This window comes from Diplotaxodon limnothrissa, linkage group LG11 (assembly GCF_057381915.1).
Source record: "Diplotaxodon limnothrissa isolate DT_005_m linkage group LG11, D_limnothrissa_male_GT1.1, whole genome shotgun sequence".
Lineage (NCBI taxonomy): Eukaryota > Metazoa > Chordata > Actinopteri > Cichliformes > Cichlidae > Diplotaxodon > Diplotaxodon limnothrissa.
In genome coordinates, this window is record NC_140606.1 from 37,402,038 (window position 1) to 37,424,972 (window position 22,935).

At 43.2% G+C, this 22,935-nt stretch overlaps 1 protein-coding gene across 1 annotated transcript in view; it reads right to left on the reverse strand.

Moving 5' to 3' along the window:
- pear1 (platelet endothelial aggregation receptor 1) overlaps positions 1-22,935 on the reverse strand; it is a 61,620-nt gene that overhangs the window by 27,243 nt on the left and 11,442 nt on the right. The window contains exons 2-4 of the mRNA XM_085366698.1: positions 10,013-10,123; positions 6,067-6,168; positions 5,872-5,972 (exon numbers count right to left, since the gene is read on the reverse strand). Of these exons, the coding sequence (XP_085222824.1) occupies positions 5,872-5,972; positions 6,067-6,168; positions 10,013-10,123 (314 nt within the window). The remainder of the gene's footprint in view (positions 1-5,871; positions 5,973-6,066; positions 6,169-10,012; positions 10,124-22,935) is intronic.

Genomic DNA, 22,935 nt, shown 5'->3' on the forward strand with positions numbered 1-22,935 from the left:
TGAGCCCTCATCTGGGACTCTCCTCAGCTCTTTCTGGGACAGTGGCGCGGCTGCCCCTCTGTTGGTCTTCCTTGGTCTCTTGTGTTCTGGGGGCCTCTGGATGTCTGGAGTTTTGATCTCCTCCATACCTGCTTCATGCCCTGGAGGACGGGGCTGTGGCCCCCCCCACACCCTCTAGCAGATTATTACATGAAGGAACCTTTTAAAAAAACAAAAAACAAGCGCGTCCATGCTCACAGGTGTACACACGGGTGATCACACCCACAAACTACACCCTTTTTGGCTCCTACCTCAAAGCACACTGTGTTCTGTTGATCTTATGTGCTGCACAATAATGTTTAATATTTAGTATTTACTGTCATATTCCCATATATCATTGTGATGCTGTTTATTCTATTACTCTTGTTCTCTTCTGCTTGTTTTCTTTTTTCTTTCTCAGCAGGTGATCCAGGTGATTGATATATGCATTTTTTTTTCTCTGCCCGTTCTGTTGGTTTTTGGTTTTTGCCCTTCTCCCCCGTCCCTCTTCTCAGCTGTTTCTCTTTCCCTCTTTCTTTCTCCCCTTCTTTCCCCCAGTCAAGTCTGTCCCATATTCAGTAAGTGAAAATAAAATAAACAATAAAAGGTGAATCAAATGGACCATTATGGCAAGGCTGGGATGGTCAATTTGGTAAAGTAAATCCGTTGGGCATCTTTCTTTGCCTTTAGACAACAATTCTGATGGCAAAAGAGCCAAACGGGACAGGCAAAAAAAAAGAAAAAAAAAAAAGAAGTATCCCTTGTTATCATGCTTGGTTTCAATAAACCGAGGTGGTGATGATCAAAATGACCAACTCAAGGCTTTAAAACCAGAGTCCATTAACCAGTTGGTGATGTTGCATTACCTATGTCCGTCTTTTATATACAGTCCAGGTTAGTTAAGCCTTTTACCTAAAGGATACCACATATTTAACTCAATTTGTTTCTGCAAACTCATACTGGCTGCAGTACCAAACATACTGTTTTCTCTTCATACGCTGGAACAGGCAGCGGGAGATGTGTCTTGGGAGATTATGATTGGACGATGAACTCCATGAAATCACTCCGAAGATATGAGGGTAGTTTGTCCAGCATGGCCTCGTAAATAAAAACATACCCATGACTCAAGAGCGAGATGGCCGGCCAACAGCAGACTACAGGACACGGCGATGAGTTATTGGTTTAAAAGTTAGACTTGATGCGCTGTGATGAGTCCGGTTTACAGAGACATGGCAGTGATATGTGAATAAGACGTTGTCGTAATCAATGGCAGCAAAAAGCTTTTTCCTGGCTTTGAAAGAACAAACTCACTTTCACTCAAATCAAGTTTGAGTCAGAGTCACTGTCTGCCACTGAAGACTGCAAGAAACAAGCTGAAGAAAAGAAAACAATTAAACTGCAGATTATTTTGTGGAATCATTGTGTAAAAGTCTGCAAAATCTCTTTAAAGTAAAACAAATAAAAAATAACAGATGACTTTCTAGAAGCTGGGACGACATCTTCAGACGTCTTCTGTGCAGCTCCAAAGATATTCAGTTTGCAATGATACAAAACAGAAGTGCAACAAATCATCACAAAAATGACAAATTGATTTTCTACTGCTTGGTTCATTGATTGATTAATCCTTGCAGCTAAGCTTTTTCCATTTCCATTTTTTGTAAGATTCCAGAGTTACTAATTATGCTTCATGTCGGCATGATTTTGTTCTTTTAATCATTAAACACCATGAAATAGATTTCAAAGCAACAAATCCGAGTTGTTTATACAATCAAAATCTATTCAACTGTATTATTTCCCTGTAAATGTATTCCACCCATCGTAAGCGGCGCACGAGCTGCCAGCTCGACAGCTGGGCTCAACCATGCAATTGAAAGCTCCAGCGTTAAGATGCCATTCAGACTGTCAAGGAGCTTCCTTGTAAAAAGAGTCTCTCAGCTGTGCGCAAGCCAACATCATAAACGGCTCTGCTGTTAATTAAGTGAATTCAAACATGCATTTATGACTGGAGACTACAAATCTCTTTAATTTTTTTGTTACAAAAGCGTTTTCTCTGCTGACAGCAACGTGCTGCGAATGCACGTTTTTCTTTCAATTCAAACTCAATAAACAGTAATTTTACTGATTACTTTTTCCCCTTTAATTGAAGGCGTGCGGATACTGGGGGAGGGAAACTTGGGGATCTAACATGTCATCAAACGAACAAGGTAAACATAATTATAGGTAATTATATATATTTAGAAAAAAAACACTACATTGTACAGAAACTGGGTTCAGAGCTATAGATGACACGTCGATGGAGGATATTTCAATTACAAAGCTCAAAACACGCTCATCTGGTTCCGTTCTGGCCTTTCTCGTGTCAGTCATGAAAATCAGAGGTTGGGCTAAAGGTGGCACACAATAGGCAACCGTAAACGCATATTATCTCTGCTGGGCGACAAGCATCCGTCTACAAAATGTCAGTTTTTCAAGCACAAAGCACGCAAGCCTTCTTATTATCATACTTTACTCCTAAGATCATCCAGCGATGAATGGGAAGGTCTGTGAAGCTACTGTAGAATTTCCTCAAACCATGCAGCCTCACGAGTGGTTTCGTGTTATTTATATCTGTCGCTGCTGTTTGTAAGCAATAAGAGAGTGTCAGTGCGCTGCTGACAGCTGCAACAGTTTCAACCTATGCGACGACACTGATCAGTCACATTGTTTAAACCAGCCAAGAAGAGAGTAGCAGCCATGTGGAGAGAGACACAAAGCTCCCGATTAAACTTGCGTCATGTTTCAGGCAAGTGATTGAAGCAAATGCCAACAGGACTGAAGAAACTGTTGACTGTGGTAAATACACTACACAGCGTCACCTTTGCAACATCAGTTGGTTACTAACTAACCATCAGCTACAAAGTGATGCACAATGGGTGAATTGCTTTGCAGATCAGGGTTTAAATGTGCACGTATTTACTGCTTTCTTGCAAATTTTAGCCCTTTGCATTAGAATACTTCTTAATAAAGAAGTACTATAACCTTATGTAATATTTACTCATGTCTTAAATTCAATGTGTTTCGTGCCTGAATTCCATTATATCAGTATGTCCAGAGAGCTGACATACTGAGTCTGGACCAATAGAAACATGTCCTTGTATGATGACAGTTGGGTCTCTTCATCGGTGGTAATACACTCAAACAAATATTTTAACCCAGAATGCTGACTTTAACTAACTTTTCATTTTGTTACATAAGTACAATGGAAAATGTTACATTTAATGATATCTGGTCAAATTAAATTGACTTGATTTGTATACATTCAAATCATATTTTCCTTAATGATTAATTACTTGATTTAATATATTTCAGTTTTATTTCACTCACATTTATTGCTTTGTGTCCATGAGGGCAAAGAATTATTGTTTTGAGTGTATCATGAACAACTTTTATATTATTAAAAATACTTTTTTAATATAAACTGACAAACTCAGGCGCCCCACCTTTGTGTGAAAAAGCCGATAACTTCAAACTTCCACCTACAGAGTCTTATTTCTACAAGTGGGGTTAATATTGTGTCTCCCTTGTACCAACAAACCCACTCTGCCCCTTCAGGGCATGGATGGTGGATTTCTGAGTCGTGTGGCTTGCAATGTGAAGCCACAGAAAATTGGGTTTGTACCAGTTTATTCCTTGGATGCTCAGTCAGACGGGGATCTTGAGAGGTTGGAGGCAGATTTGGCATATTGGGATCTTTGTCATGTTCCTCAAGCTGGTTCTGAGCAATTTACATTACATTGTTGGGCAAACTGTCCTGGTGGGAGAGGCTGCTGTGGGTGATGAGCGTGTCACACTGTTTAGGTGTACATACACCTTGAGTAACATCTTCATGAGCAAGAAGAACCATGTTTTTCAGCAGAACATTAGATAATGATGAGATTATGAGTTTACCTGTTAAGTTGTTTTGTTTTTGCAGTTCAAATTGTGATGGCATTTAAAAGAGCACCAAATACTTCCACGTATATTTAAGTTGGGGTCATTTAGATGTACAGCAATTATAAGACAACATGATTATACAATACCTGAGGCACAAATCAAATCAATGTGGATGAAAGTTTTAACTTTAATTAAAATGAAGCTGTAAAAATGGATTGGTAAAATTGCTTCACTACTCTATAATGTAATTTTTTTAATGAATTTATTATACTCATTTCCAGCGTCATATTTTTACTCTCTGACTTTACTGAAGAATCTTTGTATGATTCAGGTTTTAATGGGTCTCGGTGCAGCCCGTCAGTTCATCCGCTACCAACAAGCTGCTTTAGCTCCTCTTACTTTAAGGCCACCATCACTAGAGTAGAAAAAATTAATATATAGGATATAGAATACTTACTTATTTAAAAAATGAGCTTACATACTTTATTTTTGCATCATGATACATGAAAACAAGCTGATCAAATGCTGAATTCATACAAATGATGACACTGATATGGAGCATTCTTTGCTTTGAGCTGCAGAGGCAGCAGTGCCGCACGTCTGAACTCAACAGAAGCTTAACTATTGTAACAAAAGTTCCTAAAATGATGTGAAATCTTGGAATGAAAACACATCAAATATATTTTTCTGAAAAATTCCAGCAATTACTGCCAGCAGGATGAGAAACTCCAGTGGGTAGTGAACCTACAATTTTGGTTATTTGTGTGCCACGTGCTGCTCATACTGACGATGCACACTGCATGGAAAAAGAGGAAATAAAACACTTTCTTCGAGTAATGTGAATGAGTTACTGCGTGCACAAATGTAGCACAGTATTGCTTGCAAACTAATCAGTGTGTTGGTACTGACTGACTTGGTTGATGTTGTTTTTGTCTATAAGCCAGTGTCAGAATGCTTTTCCTTTTGTACTCTTCGTTTCAGTGCCTTAACATTAGTATTTTGGCTGCTTCCACGTCAGCTTTTTTTTAAAGACAAAAGGTGACATATTTGGATGACAGGGCAGAGCAAAGCAGCAGCCACAACCTGTACAGATGCACAGACACTTATCTTGTCCCTGAGAAACCTGCTGGACAGGCTGTGCCTCACAATAAGCTGCACAATAAGCTGTGTGCCTTCAGATAATTCTGTTAATCTCTCATCCTCGATAGATTCAGTGACTTGAATTTGAAGATGAGGCCTTGCAGGGTGCCGGCTAAAGCTCGAGTTATACAACCAATAATACGGTTGTTATTATGGTGGGGGTTGGGAGGGGGGGGATGCTGTTTTTAACACCAGCTGTTCACATGATTTCTAATGCTTTTAAGTTTTTCCCTTTTAAGGGAATCCCCTTTTAAGTCAAAGGGGATTGGGCTGTTTTTCAAACCAGTCACAAGTGGCCACAAGAGGAACTGCAGTTTTCCTGAGAGCTGTCTGGTGAGGTTCTCTGCACAGTGTTCGCTGTATTCCTGTTTTTAAATAGAAGTGCAACAAAATACACTTAAATAGAATTATCTAATAAATGTCTGTCTATGACACAGCCTTGTATTTTTATCAGCCTGTTGTGAGACACCAATTAGAAGATAACTGTGTCCGTGCATCGCACCTGCTCCACTTGTATGTAACTTGCTCCACTTAGCTAATAACTTTAAACTTTGCTGCCTTGTTAAGTGAAACCAGTGAGTAGCATCGCTGTGGCTGTACATCTTTAGTATAAGGAAAAATGTAACAGTGTAATCATTACTCACATCTATCTTGTTTCATTCTTGTAGCGAGAACTTTAATGTCGGTTTTGGTCTCTGTTAAAAGTTCTCCAGACCGATTTGTCTCACCTTTCTGTCTTAGTAACATGACACTGATGCACGAGTAAGAGCAAAGAGTGCAAAGGTTTCCACAGCTACTTACGGACACATTTGCCTCGACTCTCGTAGTAGCCTGGACAGCACTGGTATCTCTTGCGGTAATCAGTCTTCACCGCCTGCCTGTAGGCTGTTTTGTAGGTGATCCTGAAAGAATAACATAGGGCGCACATTATGTTTTGACTATCCCCTGGCAGGAAGAGGAAGTCAGGAAGGAAATGAGTCATTCTGCTTCAGCTACCTGTGGCGCATGCATTTGTAGGAAGTCCGTGGATCCGAGCAGGGCTCCTCTCCCACTTGGTCATAAGGATGCAAGTAAGACTCCTTTACTGAGGTGGTGAAGCTGTAAGGCAGAACAGCAGAAACAGTGTAAATACTACACCCACTCACAGGAGATTTTTTATGAGTGGCAGTGCTGTTCGTCATCATCATCAGTCCTGTCTGAATTATCTAAATAGCTATTAGATGCACTTTTCCACAGAGTCTGTGAGAAAGATGGAATTGACAGAATTGAAGCACACACCCTGGGTGTAGATGACATCAACAACACTCGATGCCATTGTAAATGTCTGCCATACTGTTGTCATGGTCCTGGGCCATGTGGGCCCAGTATTCTTAGTTTTCATGTATTTTTGTATTTTGTTCTTTATTTAGGCCATGCTTCCTGGGTTGATCTGTTACGTTGTTCCTTATGTGTTTTCCCTTCGTGACTCTTACCCCCTGTGTGCCCCTCTGTGTATTTATGAGCCCTCGTCTCTCTTTGTGCTTTATTCTATGTTTTCCCCAGCCCGTTATGTCTGCGTTCTCCCCGTGCTCTCTCTCCTCCTGTTTGAACCTCTGTGTACTTCCTGCTTTACTTTGCCCATCTCCCATCAGTGTTACGTTCACTCCTGCCGTGTCTTGTTATGATTATCAGTGTCACCTGTGTTCCCCGTGTGCATCCACTTCCCCTGATCTTCCCTCATGTGTATTTAGTCTCTGTGTTTCGTACAGTCTGTGTCGCGTCGTCTGTGTTCCCACCCTCCGTGTTTCCATGCCCGGTCTATTATATTCCAAGTCATAGTCTTACCTTAGTTTATTCCCAGTTTAGGTTTCTGTTTAGTTATTGCTCTTGTGCTGCCCTTATTCTGGTTTGCTTCTGTGTTTTCATCAGCCACAATAAAAGGCTCGCTTTTGTTTAAACGGCGCCGCCGTTGCACCGCATTAACTCCGGTGAGTGACTGCGTTTCCGTGCCTCACGTCCCTTCTATGAAACAGAGTGAGACGAGCATTGATTTGCCGGGGCCGGAGACTATAACGGAGCTGGGCTCCAGAGCTGAAGGAACTGTGTGTGACTGCTTTGAAGGAGCACGCAACGAAATCACAGACCATGTTTTTGACTCTGTAAAATCTGGGACTTTTTCTAGCGTTGCTCTCTTAGTCGCACCACATGAAGCCCAGGTTCATGAGACGGCGAAAGGGGTCCACACGTCGGCAGTACAGGTTGCTTCTGAGCCTGCTAGGAATGGCGTGAGCTTTCTCTCCGCCTCAGACTGCCTTCTACCTCAGCCGTCTGTTCCCGCTGGAGGGTCCGAGGGGCCTGTTCAGCCACCTGTCTCCACTGGAGGGTCCGAGGGGCCTGTTCAGCCACCTGTCTCCGCTGGAGGGTCCGAGGGGCCTGTTCAGCCACCTGTCTCCGCTGGAGGGTCCGAGGGGCCCGTTCAGCCTCACGCCTCGTCTGCTGGAGGGCCCGAGGAGCCCATCCAGCCACCTGTCTCCGCTGGAGGGTCCGAGGGGCCCGTTCAGCCTCAAGCCTCGTCAGCTGGAGGGCCCGAGGAGCCTGTTCAGCCACCTGTCTCCGCTGGAGGGTCCGAGGGGCCCGTTCAGCCTCAAGCCTCGTCAGCTGGAGGGTCCGAGGGGCCCGTTCAGCCTCCTGTCTCCGCTGGAGGGTCCGAGGGGCCCGTTCAGCCTCCTGTCTCCGCTGGAGGGTCCGAGGGGCCCGTTCAGCAACCTTCCTCGTCAGCTGGGGGTTCTGGAGAACCGCACCAGCCTCATGCCACGTCAGCTGGAGGGTCCGAGGGGCCCGTTCAGCCTCCTGTCTCCGCTGGAGGGTCCGAGGGGCCCGTTCAGCAACCTTCCTCGTCAGCTGGAGGGTCCGAGGGGCCCGTTCAGCCTTCTGTCTCCGCTGGAGGGTCCGAGGGGCCCGTTCAGCCTCCTGTCTCAGCTGGAGGGCCCGAGGAGCCCGTCCGGCCTCACGCCTCGTCTGCTGGAGGGCCCGAGGAGCCCATCCAGCCACCTTCTGCTACGCCTGGTCCAGCCTGTGCTTCGTCAGCTGCAGCTCCAGCCTGTGCTTCGTCAGCTGCAGCTCCAGCCTGTGCTTCGTCAGCTGCAGCTCCAGCCTGTGCTTCGTCAGCTGCAGCTCCAGCCTGTGCTTCGTCTGCTGCAGCCTCAGAGCCTTCGTCTGCTGCAGCCTCAGAGCCTTCGTCTGCTGCAGCCTCAGAGCCTTCGTCTGCTGCAGCCTCAGCCTGTGCTGCGTCTGCTGCAGCCTCAGCCTGTGCTGCGTCTGCTGCAGCCTCAGAGTCTTCGTCCGCTGCAGCCTCAGAGTCTTCATCCGCTGCAGCCTGTGCTGCGTCCGCTGCAGCCTGTGCTGCGTCTGGTCCCGCGCCCACCGGGCCTCGGCCAGTACGCCTGACACTGGAGAGCCGCCGCCTTGCGCACTGCCGGCCCCCTGAACTGCTTCGCCGCCGCCGCTGCCTTCCGCGCGGTCGGCCCCCTGAACTGCTTCGCCGCCGCCGCTGCCTTCCGCGCGGTCGGCCCCCTGAACTGCTTCGCCGCCGCCGCTGCCTTCCGCGCGGTCGGCCTCCGGATCTGTTCTGTCGCCGTGGCCACCTTTCCCGTGGCCGGCCTCCGGAACGGTTGGACTGGACTTTTGTGTTGTCGCCTCTCGGGTTGGCCTTCGGGCCTCTTTGGACGTTCGCCTTCCTGTTCTGGACTCTTTTGTGTATTTGTGGACTCAGTTTTGTTCTCGTGCTCCTTGTTTTTGGTTCGTTTTGTTCCCTCCGTCCTGGTCCCCCGCCTCCCGCCCTGGGTGGGGTGTTTTCTGTTTCGCTTGTGTTTTGTTTCTCGGGTTTGGGCTGTCGGGAGCCAGCCCTTTAGGGGGGGGTGGTGTCATGGTCCTGGGCCATGTGGGCCCAGTATTCTTAGTTTTCATGTATTTTTGTATTTTGTTCTTTATTTAGGCCATGCTTCCTGGGTTGATCTGTTACGTTGTTCCTTATGTGTTTTCCCTTCGTGACTCTTACCCCCTGTGTGCCCCTCTGTGTATTTATGAGCCCTCGTCTCTCTTTGTGCTTTATTCTATGTTTTCCCCAGCCCGTTATGTCTGCGTTCTCCCCGTGCTCTCTCTCCTCCTGTTTGAACCTCTGTGTACTTCCTGCTTTACTTTGCCCATCTCCCATCAGTGTTACGTTCACTCCTGCCGTGTCTTGTTATGATTATCAGTGTCACCTGTGTTCCCCGTGTGCATCCACTTCCCCTGATCTTCCCTCATGTGTATTTAGTCTCTGTGTTTCGTACAGTCTGTGTCGCGTCGTCTGTGTTCCCACCCTCCGTGTTTCCATGCCCGGTCTATTATATTCCAAGTCATAGTCTTACCTTAGTTTATTCCCAGTTTAGGTTTCTGTTTAGTTATTGCTCTTGTGCTGCCCTTATTCTGGTTTGCTTCTGTGTTTTCATCAGCCACAATAAAAGGCTCGCTTTTGTTTAAGTCCACTTCCTTATCACTCGTGTCTGCACCTGAGTCCTCCACGCACTTTCCACTCGGTCCGTCACAGCGGACCGTGACAACTGTGGCCTCAGTTTAGTAAAGACATGTCATGTATCTGTTTTACAGTAAATTGTCTGACTGAACTCTGTTTTCTTGCATTTGATTGGTCTGTTAGTCACCCAAATAGTTTTATCCTAAACACAAATGACTATAGCAATAAAAGTGATGCTGAAATTTAATTAGAAAGTTGACTTTGAGCCTCCACAGAGGAGGTACCATAAATAACACCAATGTTCTTTTTATTTGGCTGTTTTTGTGTCTCGTCTGACCACTTTAACTTTTAAATTTAGTAAATTGCATTTTTTCATATATGCAATGTATGATGATTACATTGTATCATAGCAGTGACAGTTGTTTGTTTGTGTGTTTAAGCAGGCCTCACCTCTCCCACGTGCTGCACACATTGGGGTCTCTTGGGTCCAGAGAGCAGCTCAGTCCAATCAGGATGCTAAAAAGCAGCAGGACGGCAGAGCTCTGCAGGGTCGGCATGGTCCTGAAGGGAAGGAGAAGCAGAGACTTACAGTGGACATATGTTACATATGTGACTGGCTGATGGAACAAGCAACAGTGACAAATCTGAGCTTTAAACCTCTTCTGTTCAATCACACTGTGGAAAATATTCTACAGCTGGAGTTTTACACTCGTTGTTTTGTTTTTGCTTTGCTATTATTAACACTTCACAGTTTGGAGGATGGAAAGATTCATTGAAAGACTGGTTTGGGGCACCCACAAATTCTAGTTAAATGAAAGTAAAAGACTTCATTAAAGCTCAGCAGAGGTGAGGCAAAGTGCCAGACTTGAGCGTAACGCTGCCCGCTGAGCTCTGTGCCGTCTCAGCCGAGAGCATAAAACACAGGCGTCGGGAGACACCGTGACAGCAGACGCGATGGCTGGGTATGGTTAGAGCATTAGGAGGAAAGAAAATGAGACAGAAAGAGGGATCACAGTCAGGAAATGTGACTCCTAACTTGATCCTGACCCCTATCAATCAGTGCTGCCGTGAAGCCTCCACGCTCCTGTGCTGTCCCCTTCCACACTCCAGCAGCATCTGGATCCGATCAGAGATCAGCCCGAGAGAGCGCGCCTCGGCTCGGGCGACCCTGTCAGGCTCTCAAGGAGCCGAAGGAAGATGATTTCCCCCTAAAAATATCCTGAACACAAGTTCAGAAGGCTGGTTGTGTGAGCCTTCTGGTGAAAGCATCGTGGGAATATAACGAAACAAGGACATTATGTTGCCATCGGTCCAGTCCTCACTGTTTTCTCAACAATTCCCCTCTGACAGAATTTTGGTCACAGCTTCTCATATCAGCTGCATGTTACCGTTGAGAGCTCTCTGATATGTTGAGACGGTGACACTTCAACCCCAGACTGAGAGTATTTTCAGTCAAGCAGCTCATGTGGAAACATTTCAGATTTCTGACGAGTGGAAAGAAGTTTCTTTCTTAAGATTCTTAGTGGACAAAATCTCTTCATTGTTGTTTGTGATTAGACCTCACTTAAAGTCACTAAAGCTGTGAAAGTGAATCCATGTTCTCCAAGAACACGGCTGTATCCATACATGTAAATTTCATAATCCACTCAGGCCTCTCTGCAACCTTAAACCTGAGAACTTGGAGGCGGTCCACACAGCAAGCACAGAGCGTGACGTTCCTTTTCATGCATGTTGCAGTATGTTTTCCACATCCTCAGTCCTGTTCTGGATTGCTCACACTGTTCTTGCTATCACTCTCAGGAGTTGTATATAGTCTGCAAAACCCTTTGAAATCCTGAGGGAGTCGTGCATGTTTGTTTAAAGTTTCATGACAAGAAGCTGAACTTGGTGAATAGCTGTAGCATGACCACCAGTGACTTCGGCAGAGTACACATCCACTAATCAAGTCATTTTTCCTATGGGAATCGTGAATTCCCATCCAGAATTTTAGGAACATTATGTCACATCAAAATTTGTTCTGAAGAGCTGTCACATGAAGTGCGTCACAGCAACGTAACCATTTATTGTTGCTCGTTTCGGCACATTGGACTCACTCTGAAAATATCACCCCTTCAGTGCTGGCATAAGAATAAAAAATGACAAAAAAAGGGGCTGTGGGCCTATTTTTACCCCTAAGTTTTCACAGCACCATCACCTTTAACACCTGCTGCAGCATCTCTCTGTGGTTTAGGCTTCTCTGTGCTCCTGCACTGAGTCCTCATTTAAAGGCAAGTAGAGATCAACCAGTTCTTTCAGCTAAAAGAAATCCAAAGTTTTACAACAAGCTCAATAAAACGTACTCGTGCACTGGACTGGTGACTATAAACTGTTAAAGCTACGACACTACCTTAACATAACTGTACACAATATACAACAACCACAATCACACCTTAACAACTTCAAGGCCAGAACAGACAGCTGTGGGCTCAGAAGGATCAAAGACACTTAGGAGAGTGTTAAGATAAAACAACAACATGACCACAGTGACGTATTAAAAACTACGTTTTTTTTAAAACTTCAACTTAATCAAAACTTTAATTTAGAGAATAAATGACAGCTGTGAAACAATGACCAGATAAATATGGTTACTGGGCTGTTCTAAAAGCTGTCACCTCTAATACACATGGAACAATAAACAGAGCACAGCAATGCTGTATCCACTGCACTGCAAGGACGCTTCTGAAAAGTGGCAGGAGGTTGTGCTTGAATAACAGCTGCAAGCTGGTCCTGGTACTGGGAAAAGAGTATCAACTTTCAACCCAGATTGGATTTTTAATGGATATTTTAACATGTTGTCACATGAAAAGATCTGTTGTCATAGTTTAAGGAACTAAAACATTGGTCAAGGTTTATAATGTAAACTCGAAGCCAGTGGAAAAACTCTGATTTGCAGATTCGGCCTCGTGGCTGGCTGTAGTTTCTATCCCGCCTTCTGTATGTCGCTTATTTGTGGTTTTGCTCACTTTTCATGTGCATGTTTGTATTTCAAGTCACCGCTTTGGAAATTTTGGGATGTTTCCTGAAACGAAAAAAAAAAAGATTTCCCTCCAGCTTGATGAATAATGCATGCCTCTAATACTGCCAAGGTCAGCTGTTCATTTCCCGTCAGAGCCACCTCAGATATGTTTACCAAATTGTTCTATATGCTAACGTAAGACCAGGAAAAAAGATAATGTGACGTGTTTATCGAAGCGCTTCAGCATAAACATCTCAGTTCAATGAACGCCTTTCCATAAAGTCCAGCGACTGGTTATCTCTGCTGGAGATTTGGCACGGTGACGACTGCAGCACGAATCTCCTGCTTCTGATAAACTGCCTTTTACTGCTCTCCTACCCACTGTCAGGAGTTAATTCACTTACTGGCACAACAGCCAACGCCTAAGAAATGTGTGCCACAAAAACAGGATTTTATAAGAACAGGCATATGGCTTTTATTAAGAGCAGTCATCAACTTCCCAAGGCACTTCATTGGACTGGGGGTAAATATTTTTCATTACCTTCTTTTCATTTTAATTGTGCTTCATTAGAGAAAAGCTTCAAACCGCATGGGAATTCTTAAACAGTGAGAAAGAGCGAGTAATGAGCGCAGATGGGGCTGTTTGGAAGTCGCTCGCTGTTTGCGTTGCATGTTGAAGTTACCTACAGTGGAAAGGTGGAGCAGGGAGACGCCTAGAGCTCCAGGTGGTAGTATCATCATCTGGAGGTCTTCAGGGAGGCAACCCTGCTTGTTTTAGTGCAACAAAGAACGGCAGGTGCTTTTAGAGAAAGCACCTCCACTTGACCAGTGGACAGACTGACTCTTCTTCTCTCCTCCTCCTCCTCCTCCTCACATAATGGCCTTTACTCCATTACATTCAGCAACCATTATTTTCCTTGAGCTTCTTCCAGACTGCAGTCCTGAACCTTTTCACTTGGACAAGTTTGGCTGCAGCACAAAAGCGTGCTTTATGTATCCTAAACCTTTTTCCACTCCTATTTGATGCATTGAGCTTACAGCCAGCTGGCAGTAATGTGTACACACCTCCACAGTTCAAATCCACTGGACACATAATGTAAAATCTGGACCAGGATCAGTAAAAAAACCCATAATAGTAGCGACTGCGCCAACATATTTCTGGTTGTGTTTGTGATGAAAAAAACAGACAATCTTACTGAGCGTAGGGAAACTTTCATGTGGCTCTTTAAACAGTAGAAAATAAGCAAAGTGCCATACACGAGCGTACGCTCACACACACACACACACACACATGTCTGGAGACATTACACATCAAATGAGTCCCATAAGCTGAAGTATTTTTAGAATCCGAGGATATTTTGTTAATTCGCGCGGCCTCTCTTCACTCACACTGTCAACAGCGTCCCGCTCGTGCACACACGCGTTGCACCGACTGCAGAATGCTGTTAGAAGTCCAAGCAATGCTTCTTCCACCACCGCACAGGGGCTTCAGAGAAAACAGAGCCCAAATGAAAACAGATGCACTGCTTTTATATTAATCTCACCAGACATTTGTACTCATGTTATTACCATATTCAGTTTCAATCACAGGCCCTTCAGGATCTGTAAGTGCTGACAACCCTAAAATAATTTTCATTTGACTTCATGCAACAAAGCCATTTTATTAAGGTAATATTCCCATCAGACTGACAAGATAATAAAGAGTAATGACAGTGAAGGGGCTAGCACTGGAGGGGACACACTAAGCGGGTTTGTGAGAAACCCTTTTTTCTTTGTTCTCGTGACATTTATGAAGCAATTTACACCTTTTTACAACAATTATTAGAGAAAATGTTGCAAAATTTAGGACCCAGTTCAGCATGTTCTGGACTATAACCTGGTGAGGTTCTCATGCATTCTGTGTGGTTTAGAAATGAGCTTATTTTACTCTTTTTGGGTTCGATTGGCTTGTGAAATCAGCCTACTTTTGTGTCTTCTGTTGTTTAAACTCCTAAAGTATGCAAAACTGTAAAAACCTAGTCACACCTGGTCACATCGATGATATATTAATCGATTTTAATTTATCAGCTCCTGAATGTAAAAGCAAAACTGGCCTATTAAGGTTGTTTAACCTTCTAGGACCTGGAATCCACATATGTGGACATCACAGTTTGGGTTGTCTGGACCAAGATACTAAATTTTGCTCTACAAGGGCCTGATATCCACTGACATTATACTGCCACTGTTCTATAATCAGCCCAAATAGCAAAGAGAAATTAAAAATGTATGCCGTGAAAGATGTACGGTCTTAGGAGGTTAAGGTAAGATTTAAAAAAAATGTGGAACTACCAGAAAATCTGAATGTTTTAGATTAAAGTCAGAAATTTATGAGAACAAACTGAAAATTAAATAGAAAAAACTTAGAAATGTTCAAGAAAATGACTATTTTACCAGAAATCAGCTCATCATTTTATGATGAACACATCATTTGGGAGCTTTTCTTGTAAATGTTTGAGCACATTTTTTCAGCCTGTGTTTCAGCAAGATTTCGACTGCTTTTTAAAAAACGTTCTCCTCTTTTAATAAAAGAATACACATTGCTGAAGAAGCAAACACGTGACCCTGCGTCCTCAGCGTTATATGTCTGTCAGTAATGTTATTGTGTAGCTTCTGGATGAAACGCATGTATGTAAGCTATTCTGTTTGTTACGCAGGTAAAAGAAGGTAAAGCTGTTTTCATGTGGATAGCTTTAATGTTGCAGCTAAAGCTGACCACAGAAGAACACACTTTACATGCACTTCTTCACATGACTGCTATCAGCTGCTTAATTTTAAGACATAACTCCAACTTGCCTGAATGACCTTTACAGGAAGACGGTCTCAGTGAGTCTATCTCAGGATTGATGACGGCGCTCGGTCTAAATCACTCTGGATTTTAGCAAATAAGGGAGTGAATCATCTTCTAAATGAGTTCCTGCATCACTGTAAAGGCAACAGGCAGCGGTGCTAATATTAATAGTAAGTTTAATACTAGAGTCTAGTGACATCTGAAGCAAGGCACATGACGCCAATTTCCATCTAACCCCAGATTTCTGTCTCTGAGGTAGAAAATATTAGTCAGGCACTGGAAGGGAAAGTCAAAGAGGAAAGGAAAATCAACTTAAAAAATAAAAATAAGAAAAGCTGATGATATAACTGACTGGCCGCAGCAAAGAGAACAGAAAGCTGCCAAATACACGCTGTCGGGGTGCTGTGATGTCAGATTCAGACAGAGAATCTACAAAATATGCCTCCTATGTCAAGACTTTTTCTATTTTTTAAAGCTGTGTCTGGGTTCTCCTGGTTTTCCACACTTCAAATCAATAGCATAAAAACTTTAAATGACTCTATCCTGAACAATATTTTAAAGCGCTTGACAAAAGTCCACGAGGCTACAAAAGGAAAGCAGCTCGGTGAAATACTGAAGGCTGTCTTCCCGACTTTCCCTGCAGAGTTATGAATCCTGCAGGCGGGATGCATTTTTGTGTGGCAGAGTCGCATGAATCAAACTGCAGGTAATTTATGTCTTGTTTCATGCTACCCAGGTACTAAGTAAGTAATATCAAAAGCAGATCCCCACCACAGTTTAATGTTCGATGTAAAACTGTTCACAATAAGATCACTAATAAAACCCGGCTCATCTGACGATGCTGGAGACTTTTTTAATAGAAATCAAAAGTCTAACTACATGTTGCTGTATAATACCAAAAAAAGATGCATTTAATTAAGAAAGTTTTGGAAAACATTAATATTAATTTTATTTCAGAAATTAAATCTAAAACTTGGAAGCCCATTTAAGTAAAGGCAGGTGCTTTTTATTACTTTTTTTCTGAAACAGTAGAAAGTAGAAATACAGTAGAAAGTAGAAAAATAATGAATTATCTGAGTGTTTCTAATCTCTTGGATAACTGATTGCAGCTCGAATGAGACAGTAAGTCCCTGCACTGGTGGACAGCTTGAAAGTAAGCACAGCGTAGCTGATGCATCTACATACAGCTGAAGTTTAGGGAGTGATTTAATCAACCAGTGGTTCCCAAAGGGAGGGATAAGGAGTGGTTAAACTCCATTATAATGCCATTAGAACAATGAGTGAGCAGAAATGAACAGTCATTAGTGCTGTATCAGACTTTCTTCCCCAGCTCTTTGTCTGCTCGCACAGAAAGAACAAAAGTCAAAATCTCCACAAACTGAGCTCATAGAGAAAAATTCTTACTTACGGGAGCCTGTGGCTAAATGCAAGCCCTTTAAAGGCCTTTGACATTAAAAAGTCAATTTTTGAGAATTATAAACTGGCCAAACCTCCAGCAAAAGACAAAGACACGAAGACCAAAAGCATAAACATCAAGTCAAATGTTTCCTGGCAACATGTTGATCGCACTGCACATGATTAAAGGGCTGCTGTGCACCATTACACTTAAAAGTTGGCCAATAAAGCTGCGGTGTGTGTCGCAGTCTTAAGGAGGTTTAAATGATCGCCCTCTGATTGTGATCATCGCGAGTATCACAAAATACCCTCCACAGGAGACGAAAGCTGCAGCGCTGCAAATTTACAGTTCAGCTCCTGCAATAACAAATGTATGAAAACTGCTGGAGGGCAGAAACTGACAGAAACCTCGGTGTGACACATCGACCGCAGCCACAGCCCCCTCTCCCCCAGCTCCCCATCCCACCCTCACATTACACCAGAGTTACTGTAAACTGAATATAAAACCCATAATCCCTTGCATCTGGGTTATCGTCTTGGCTCGCAGGGTCGCTTCGACCGCGACGAGCCTGGCACACACTCTGCAGTTGATGCCATGCCTCATGTTGGGTGGGTGTTGGTGTAGGGGGGGAGGGCAGAGACCCTTAAAAATCTACAGTGCCCCACCCAAAACTTTAGTGTCAGAAGAACAGCTTAAAAACACACCCACAGATTTTGCGGTAGTTGTCAGTTCTGCCACATTATTAATGTTATGCAACGCCTACATCAACACATTTCACTCTGGCTGCTGTAAAGCCTCAGTATACGGTAAAAGATGGTACCCTGGCACAAAAGCAGAACCCCCACACTGGAAAAAAAAGTGCTTAAGTGGAAAACTCTTGGCAGCTCAAATGCAGCTGACGGATCTCGGGGGAGTTGCATGACAAAAGGATGATCTAGTGAGGGAGAGTGGAGGGTTGAGGCCTTGCAGAAATCTTGGGAAGTCTGAATTTTGCTGATTGAGCTCTAGGCTGTTTGCTATCTGTGAGATTGATGCAACCGGGTGCAGAGTTCCTGAACTGTAGAAGTTGCACCTTTGCAAAGTCTGTTTCTTTTGTCTGCTTTTCTCAGGCAGTTAAATTGTCTTCATTTGACCTCGTACTCTGCAACTCAATCTTATAATTATGTCAGCAGATCTTAAACCTCAGTTTTGCTAGAGTTTCCAGTAATAACATGGGAATAAATCATTTGAATCCTCCTCTGCAAAAGACTTCTTCTTACCAACAGGCTCTTTGAATGCAACGGCAGATGCCCAGCGCAGGCTGCCAATCTGTCCTCGGGTTCGAGTCCCTTTAAAGCGCTCTTAATTAGGGGAGCTGCTGGAAAATATAAAGTAATCATGTCAGCCCTGTGTCATCTGTGTGCCAACATCAGGCCAGTTTTCATTTGGCAGCCTCGGCTTGTGGTCTGGTGTAATTTATTTAACTGAGAAAAGCAGGACTCACTGTGTACCCCCTCCTCGATCTTGGCCCCCTGTTATATTCATTCAGGTTTAGATTCCCAGAGCTGAGGTTAATTGTGTCTCTTGAACATTACTTTACTTTCTTTCACTACTTTTCCTTCAAGAGAAACTCTACACGGAAGCAAAGCATCAAACTTCTGAAAGGCAGCTCTCTGATAAACTGCAGGTTTATTGTTAAATTACAGTAACGTTACAGCAGCTGGATTTGTGAGTTCACAGTGTCTGTCGTAGTGTTGTACTCTGTACAGGCTTTACCATACTGTCAGCTCCTTGGTGGCCAATACAATAGAATAGAATAATCTCCATGACCAGTTTGTTACCATGCAGGAAAACTGTATTTCTGCGCACATCTACTCATTGACAGAAAGCATTTGTATCAGCTCCCCTACAGACTCGTGGTCTGTGCTATATTTGTTGTGTTTCTTCATGTCTGCATGTAAGTCTTTGGGTTATGCTTTAGTTTGAAAGTTTTCTCGTGCCTTGTTTTGGTTTTACATCCTATTATTGCTCCCGTCCGCATGAATTTCATCTGTTTGTGTATGTTCCCACACGTATCTCATCTCCAATCATGCCTACATATACATACATATAGTTCTGCGTTTCCCTTTGTCCTCATCAGATTGTCTGTTGCTCTCTGTGTGTCTATTATTAGTTCACTGAGCTCCTTGTCAGACTTCTGTCTGTTTTGCCTTCTGGACTTTGGGTATCTTGGATTTTTAATTGCCAAAATAATCAAAACTCATCAAAATCTGAACTCCTATATCACTTTAACATCTTTCTAAGCCAGACAAATACTGAAAACTGCATCACACAAACACAGATATTTAGATTTAAACATAACATAACCATTAATAAAAAACTCCACAATTATAATGAAATCTTTTGTAAGTTTGTAACCTCAAAGCTTGGATACAAAAGACACAAAAGTTTAATCTATTTATGTGTTATAAAGCAGAAACAGATTTAAGACTTGACAACCACACCTTTTCCCTTTATTCCGTCAGAATAAACTAGTTGTTAGACACGATCTGTGTGTGTTTTTGTTGGACAGCCACTTCACGAGCGAGCTCAGGAGGTGGTGCAGTTGTTGTCACAGCCTCTGTCACCACGCTGACAGAGAACAGAGTCAGTGGATAACAGAGGTCGGTGTGATAAGGTCACTATAGTGCTGCTTTTGTTTTGGCCCACTTGTCGAGCACATCGACACAAGTTCACACAGAGTTGGAGGCCTCTACTAGCAAACAGCAGCAACTGCAACAACACTGAAAGAACCTGAACTGATGGTGTTTCTGTAGCAAAACTTTATTCTGAAAACAAATTTAAAGCGTAACAGTCACAAGCAAGAGTCACCCTTTTGTCAAAGTGAAACATTTGATGGACCCAGCAGTTCACAGCTGCCTCCTTCCCCTGCAGGCTTTGATAAAGTCATCTGGCTTCATCCTTTTGTTATCTGAGGTAAATCCAAGTGATACATGAAGGGACTGGTAAAAAACCCTGCTCGACCCAAACAAATGGTGTTTCAGAATTTTCATCTGGAGTGATCTACTCTACTTGGATTTCCCACTCTAAAAGCAGAAGCAGCCCCACCAGCCCCGAGGTAACAATGTAAGCAAACGTAAGCATGAGTGAAACTTTAAAACTTTTAATCCATCCTGCCACATTAAGTCCTGCAGCGCTGTTCTTAAGCATGAACGGCTACCTTGCTGAGAATCAAAACAAATCCTGTTTTCCTTCTTTTCCAACTTTCCTATTAGAATGCATTTACTCAGGAGTTATGTCACCTAGACGATGACACCGGATTTGATCTGAAGCGTATCTGGGATGTAACAACAGTTATTTTTGCTGGTGTGGGTCTTGCATTCCTACTATCACAGAATAAGCCCTTTTAGACTGTTTTTTGTGACGGGCTGGGCTTTTTGCCAGTTGAAGTCCTCTTGCTCTCCCTTCGTTCTCCCTGCTGCATTGCTCCGACACGTTTGAGGCTCGTGCACTCGTACATGGAGCCACAGTGTAAACTGCCGCCTGGTCCGCCACACTCCACACCATAACCGCAGGCAGGATGACTGTGGTTTCATTGGTCAGAGAAGTCAGAGAAGTCGGCAAAAACAAACAAAAACAGTGTGACAAATACCCCGACTCACCTCTGTGGACCAAAATAAATACAAACACAGACTTGAACACCTTGGATTGAAGTCATGTCTGGCTTGTGTTTAAAACAAGAGTCTTATGCAAACTTTAGTGAGTGAAAATGGTGGAAAACCCAAAATGGAGGCTTTAGCTGAGGTTTCTGGGGGACATGACCATACAGCGCTGTAATTATATGTCCTCTAATGCTCTGTGGATCATGCTGGAGCAAAGTCCTTGTAAAAAAAAAACACAAACTGTGACCAAAAAACATAGCTTTGCATTGTAAATGGGCACAGTAAGAACAGAGGAGAAAAGCCTCAACATTACAAGGCTGCTCGTAAGAAAAACGAACACGAGGAGCTTTGGAAAAGTCACTTCACGTGCAATCACCAGAGAATGGTTGTTTTATGTGGGAAAATATGATGTTTGTTGCATAAGACATCTGCATCCACAGTGAGTCTTGGATATGTATTCAAACACGAGTCTCTGACCTTTGATGTACAGCTGTTTGTGACTTGGTCATTTAATGAGACGTAAAGAGTCAAAAGGCCAACTCAAAGAAGTTGGATTCAGCAATATGACACGTTTTGTGTCACTTCTTCCTTTTGTTCCATGCTACCGTTCTACATAAAATTAAAAATCTCTGTACTACAGAAAGCACTCACTGAGATGTGGGAGCAACAAAGACGAGTGCCCTGGATGGATTGTTTAAACCACCTTCAAATTCTAAAGATTAGAAAACATAGAAAGTAATTTCATTGGCAGAATATGTTTTCTGAGGATGACTTTGGACTGACTGTGAAGCATCCCTGTAGCCACAGAGTCTTGAACTAAATCCAACCACTGACCACATAATAGGAATAGTAATTTCAGACGTCAGTGGCTCTTGCTGCAACTATCTGAGCTGGATATTTCTAATGGCGGTGGCACCTGGCTGATCTGGTGGACTCACGGGCCAGTTGTTGATTCAGATGTGCACTTCCTCTCCATCTCGTCCTGCTTACTACTGTCTGTCTGCCGACTGCAACCATTCAGGAAATGCTCTAAACTTCGAGTATTAAGTGTTTTCCTATAATGCATTGTTCTGTAAAAACACATCCCTGAATTGAATCAAATCTCCTCTTTTTTCCTAGTTTACTTCAAATTTTATTTATTTCTACACTCCAAATATCTGCTGAATGTTTAAGGAACAAACTGCTGAAACAGAAAAAACAACAAGAGAAAAGACCACTCTGTAATGACTGGGCTAATCGAACTTAGTTTCATAAATCAATATCAGTGCGATTAAATTATATCTGATTAGTTTATAGAAGCAGAGAAATTATAAAAGATTTACACTGTAATTACTCAGTGACTCAATATCCTGGAGCCTAAGCTTGACATCCTCAAGACTCCCTATGTGCCAAAATATTTTTTTTATAATGTAAATTCTCATATTTGAGCCTTTTAGCTAGAAAAATAGCAATAATTTAAATTATGGCAGCTCTAAAATGCCCTCAATTGTTCTTCAGTGATTTATCAAAAAGGACCTGATTTCCAAGGCTAAATTTTCAACTTTTAAATGTATGTTTTGTAATCATTTGGTTGTGTGACGTTACAACGGCACGGACAAAACGATCACAGCCACGTGTAAACATGTTGCAGTTTCATTGCCTTTGATGGCAGGCAGCAGGTCTGCGACCGCTCGCAGTCAGCTGCCATCTTGGAAGAAACTGCAGCAAACAAAAAGAGCAGCAACAAAACGCAATCAGACCAAAAGCGGTCTGTGAACGGTTTGGAATTCAGCAAGATGAAGGTGGCAGTTACATGCAATTAGATCTGTTTGTGACAACGTGGCAGTGATAATCAATAGAGCTGCAACAATTCAAACTCTATTGGTCGTAGAATTCATTCAGAAGTTCAGCAGTTCCTCTACAAGCAGTGATGCTGTAACGTAACTGTGAAATGACACAAGTGCTCAGCATCCTTGCTCTTACTGTCTATGAATATAACAGAATAAAACCAGTTAGAAACCACTTGAGTTGGGTCCACTGATGAAATGAGATGTGTTGCAGATGAGTTGACTGACTGACTTCCCTAACACCGTATTCTTGTCCCTTTCACCTCCTGGTGCTCCCTTGAACCTCCCTACCAATGGATAAACCCGGTGGCACCGGACCTCCCGACTAGGTCTTCCATCTCAGTCACTCTCGATCACGCTGACTCTGTCTAACACCAGCTCAACAGCTAACGAGGTCTTCTTCACCTCCCAGGACTTGGATTTTTTACTTGTGACTGAAACTTGGCGTATTTTTGGTGAGTTAAGCCCATTTTCTGAACTCTTCAACCTTACTGTCATTTTTTCCATTACCTACAGATAACTGGTCATGGTGGAGGTCTAGCATCTGTTTTCAAAGACAGCTTTAACTGCTGGCAGCTCACAGAAGATGTGCACTGATGTGAAAACTCATTTTTATTAAAACCGAGCCTTGACATTATTTTTTGTCCGTCCGTTTTTCTACATTGTGTTATTTTTATTGCTTTTGTTG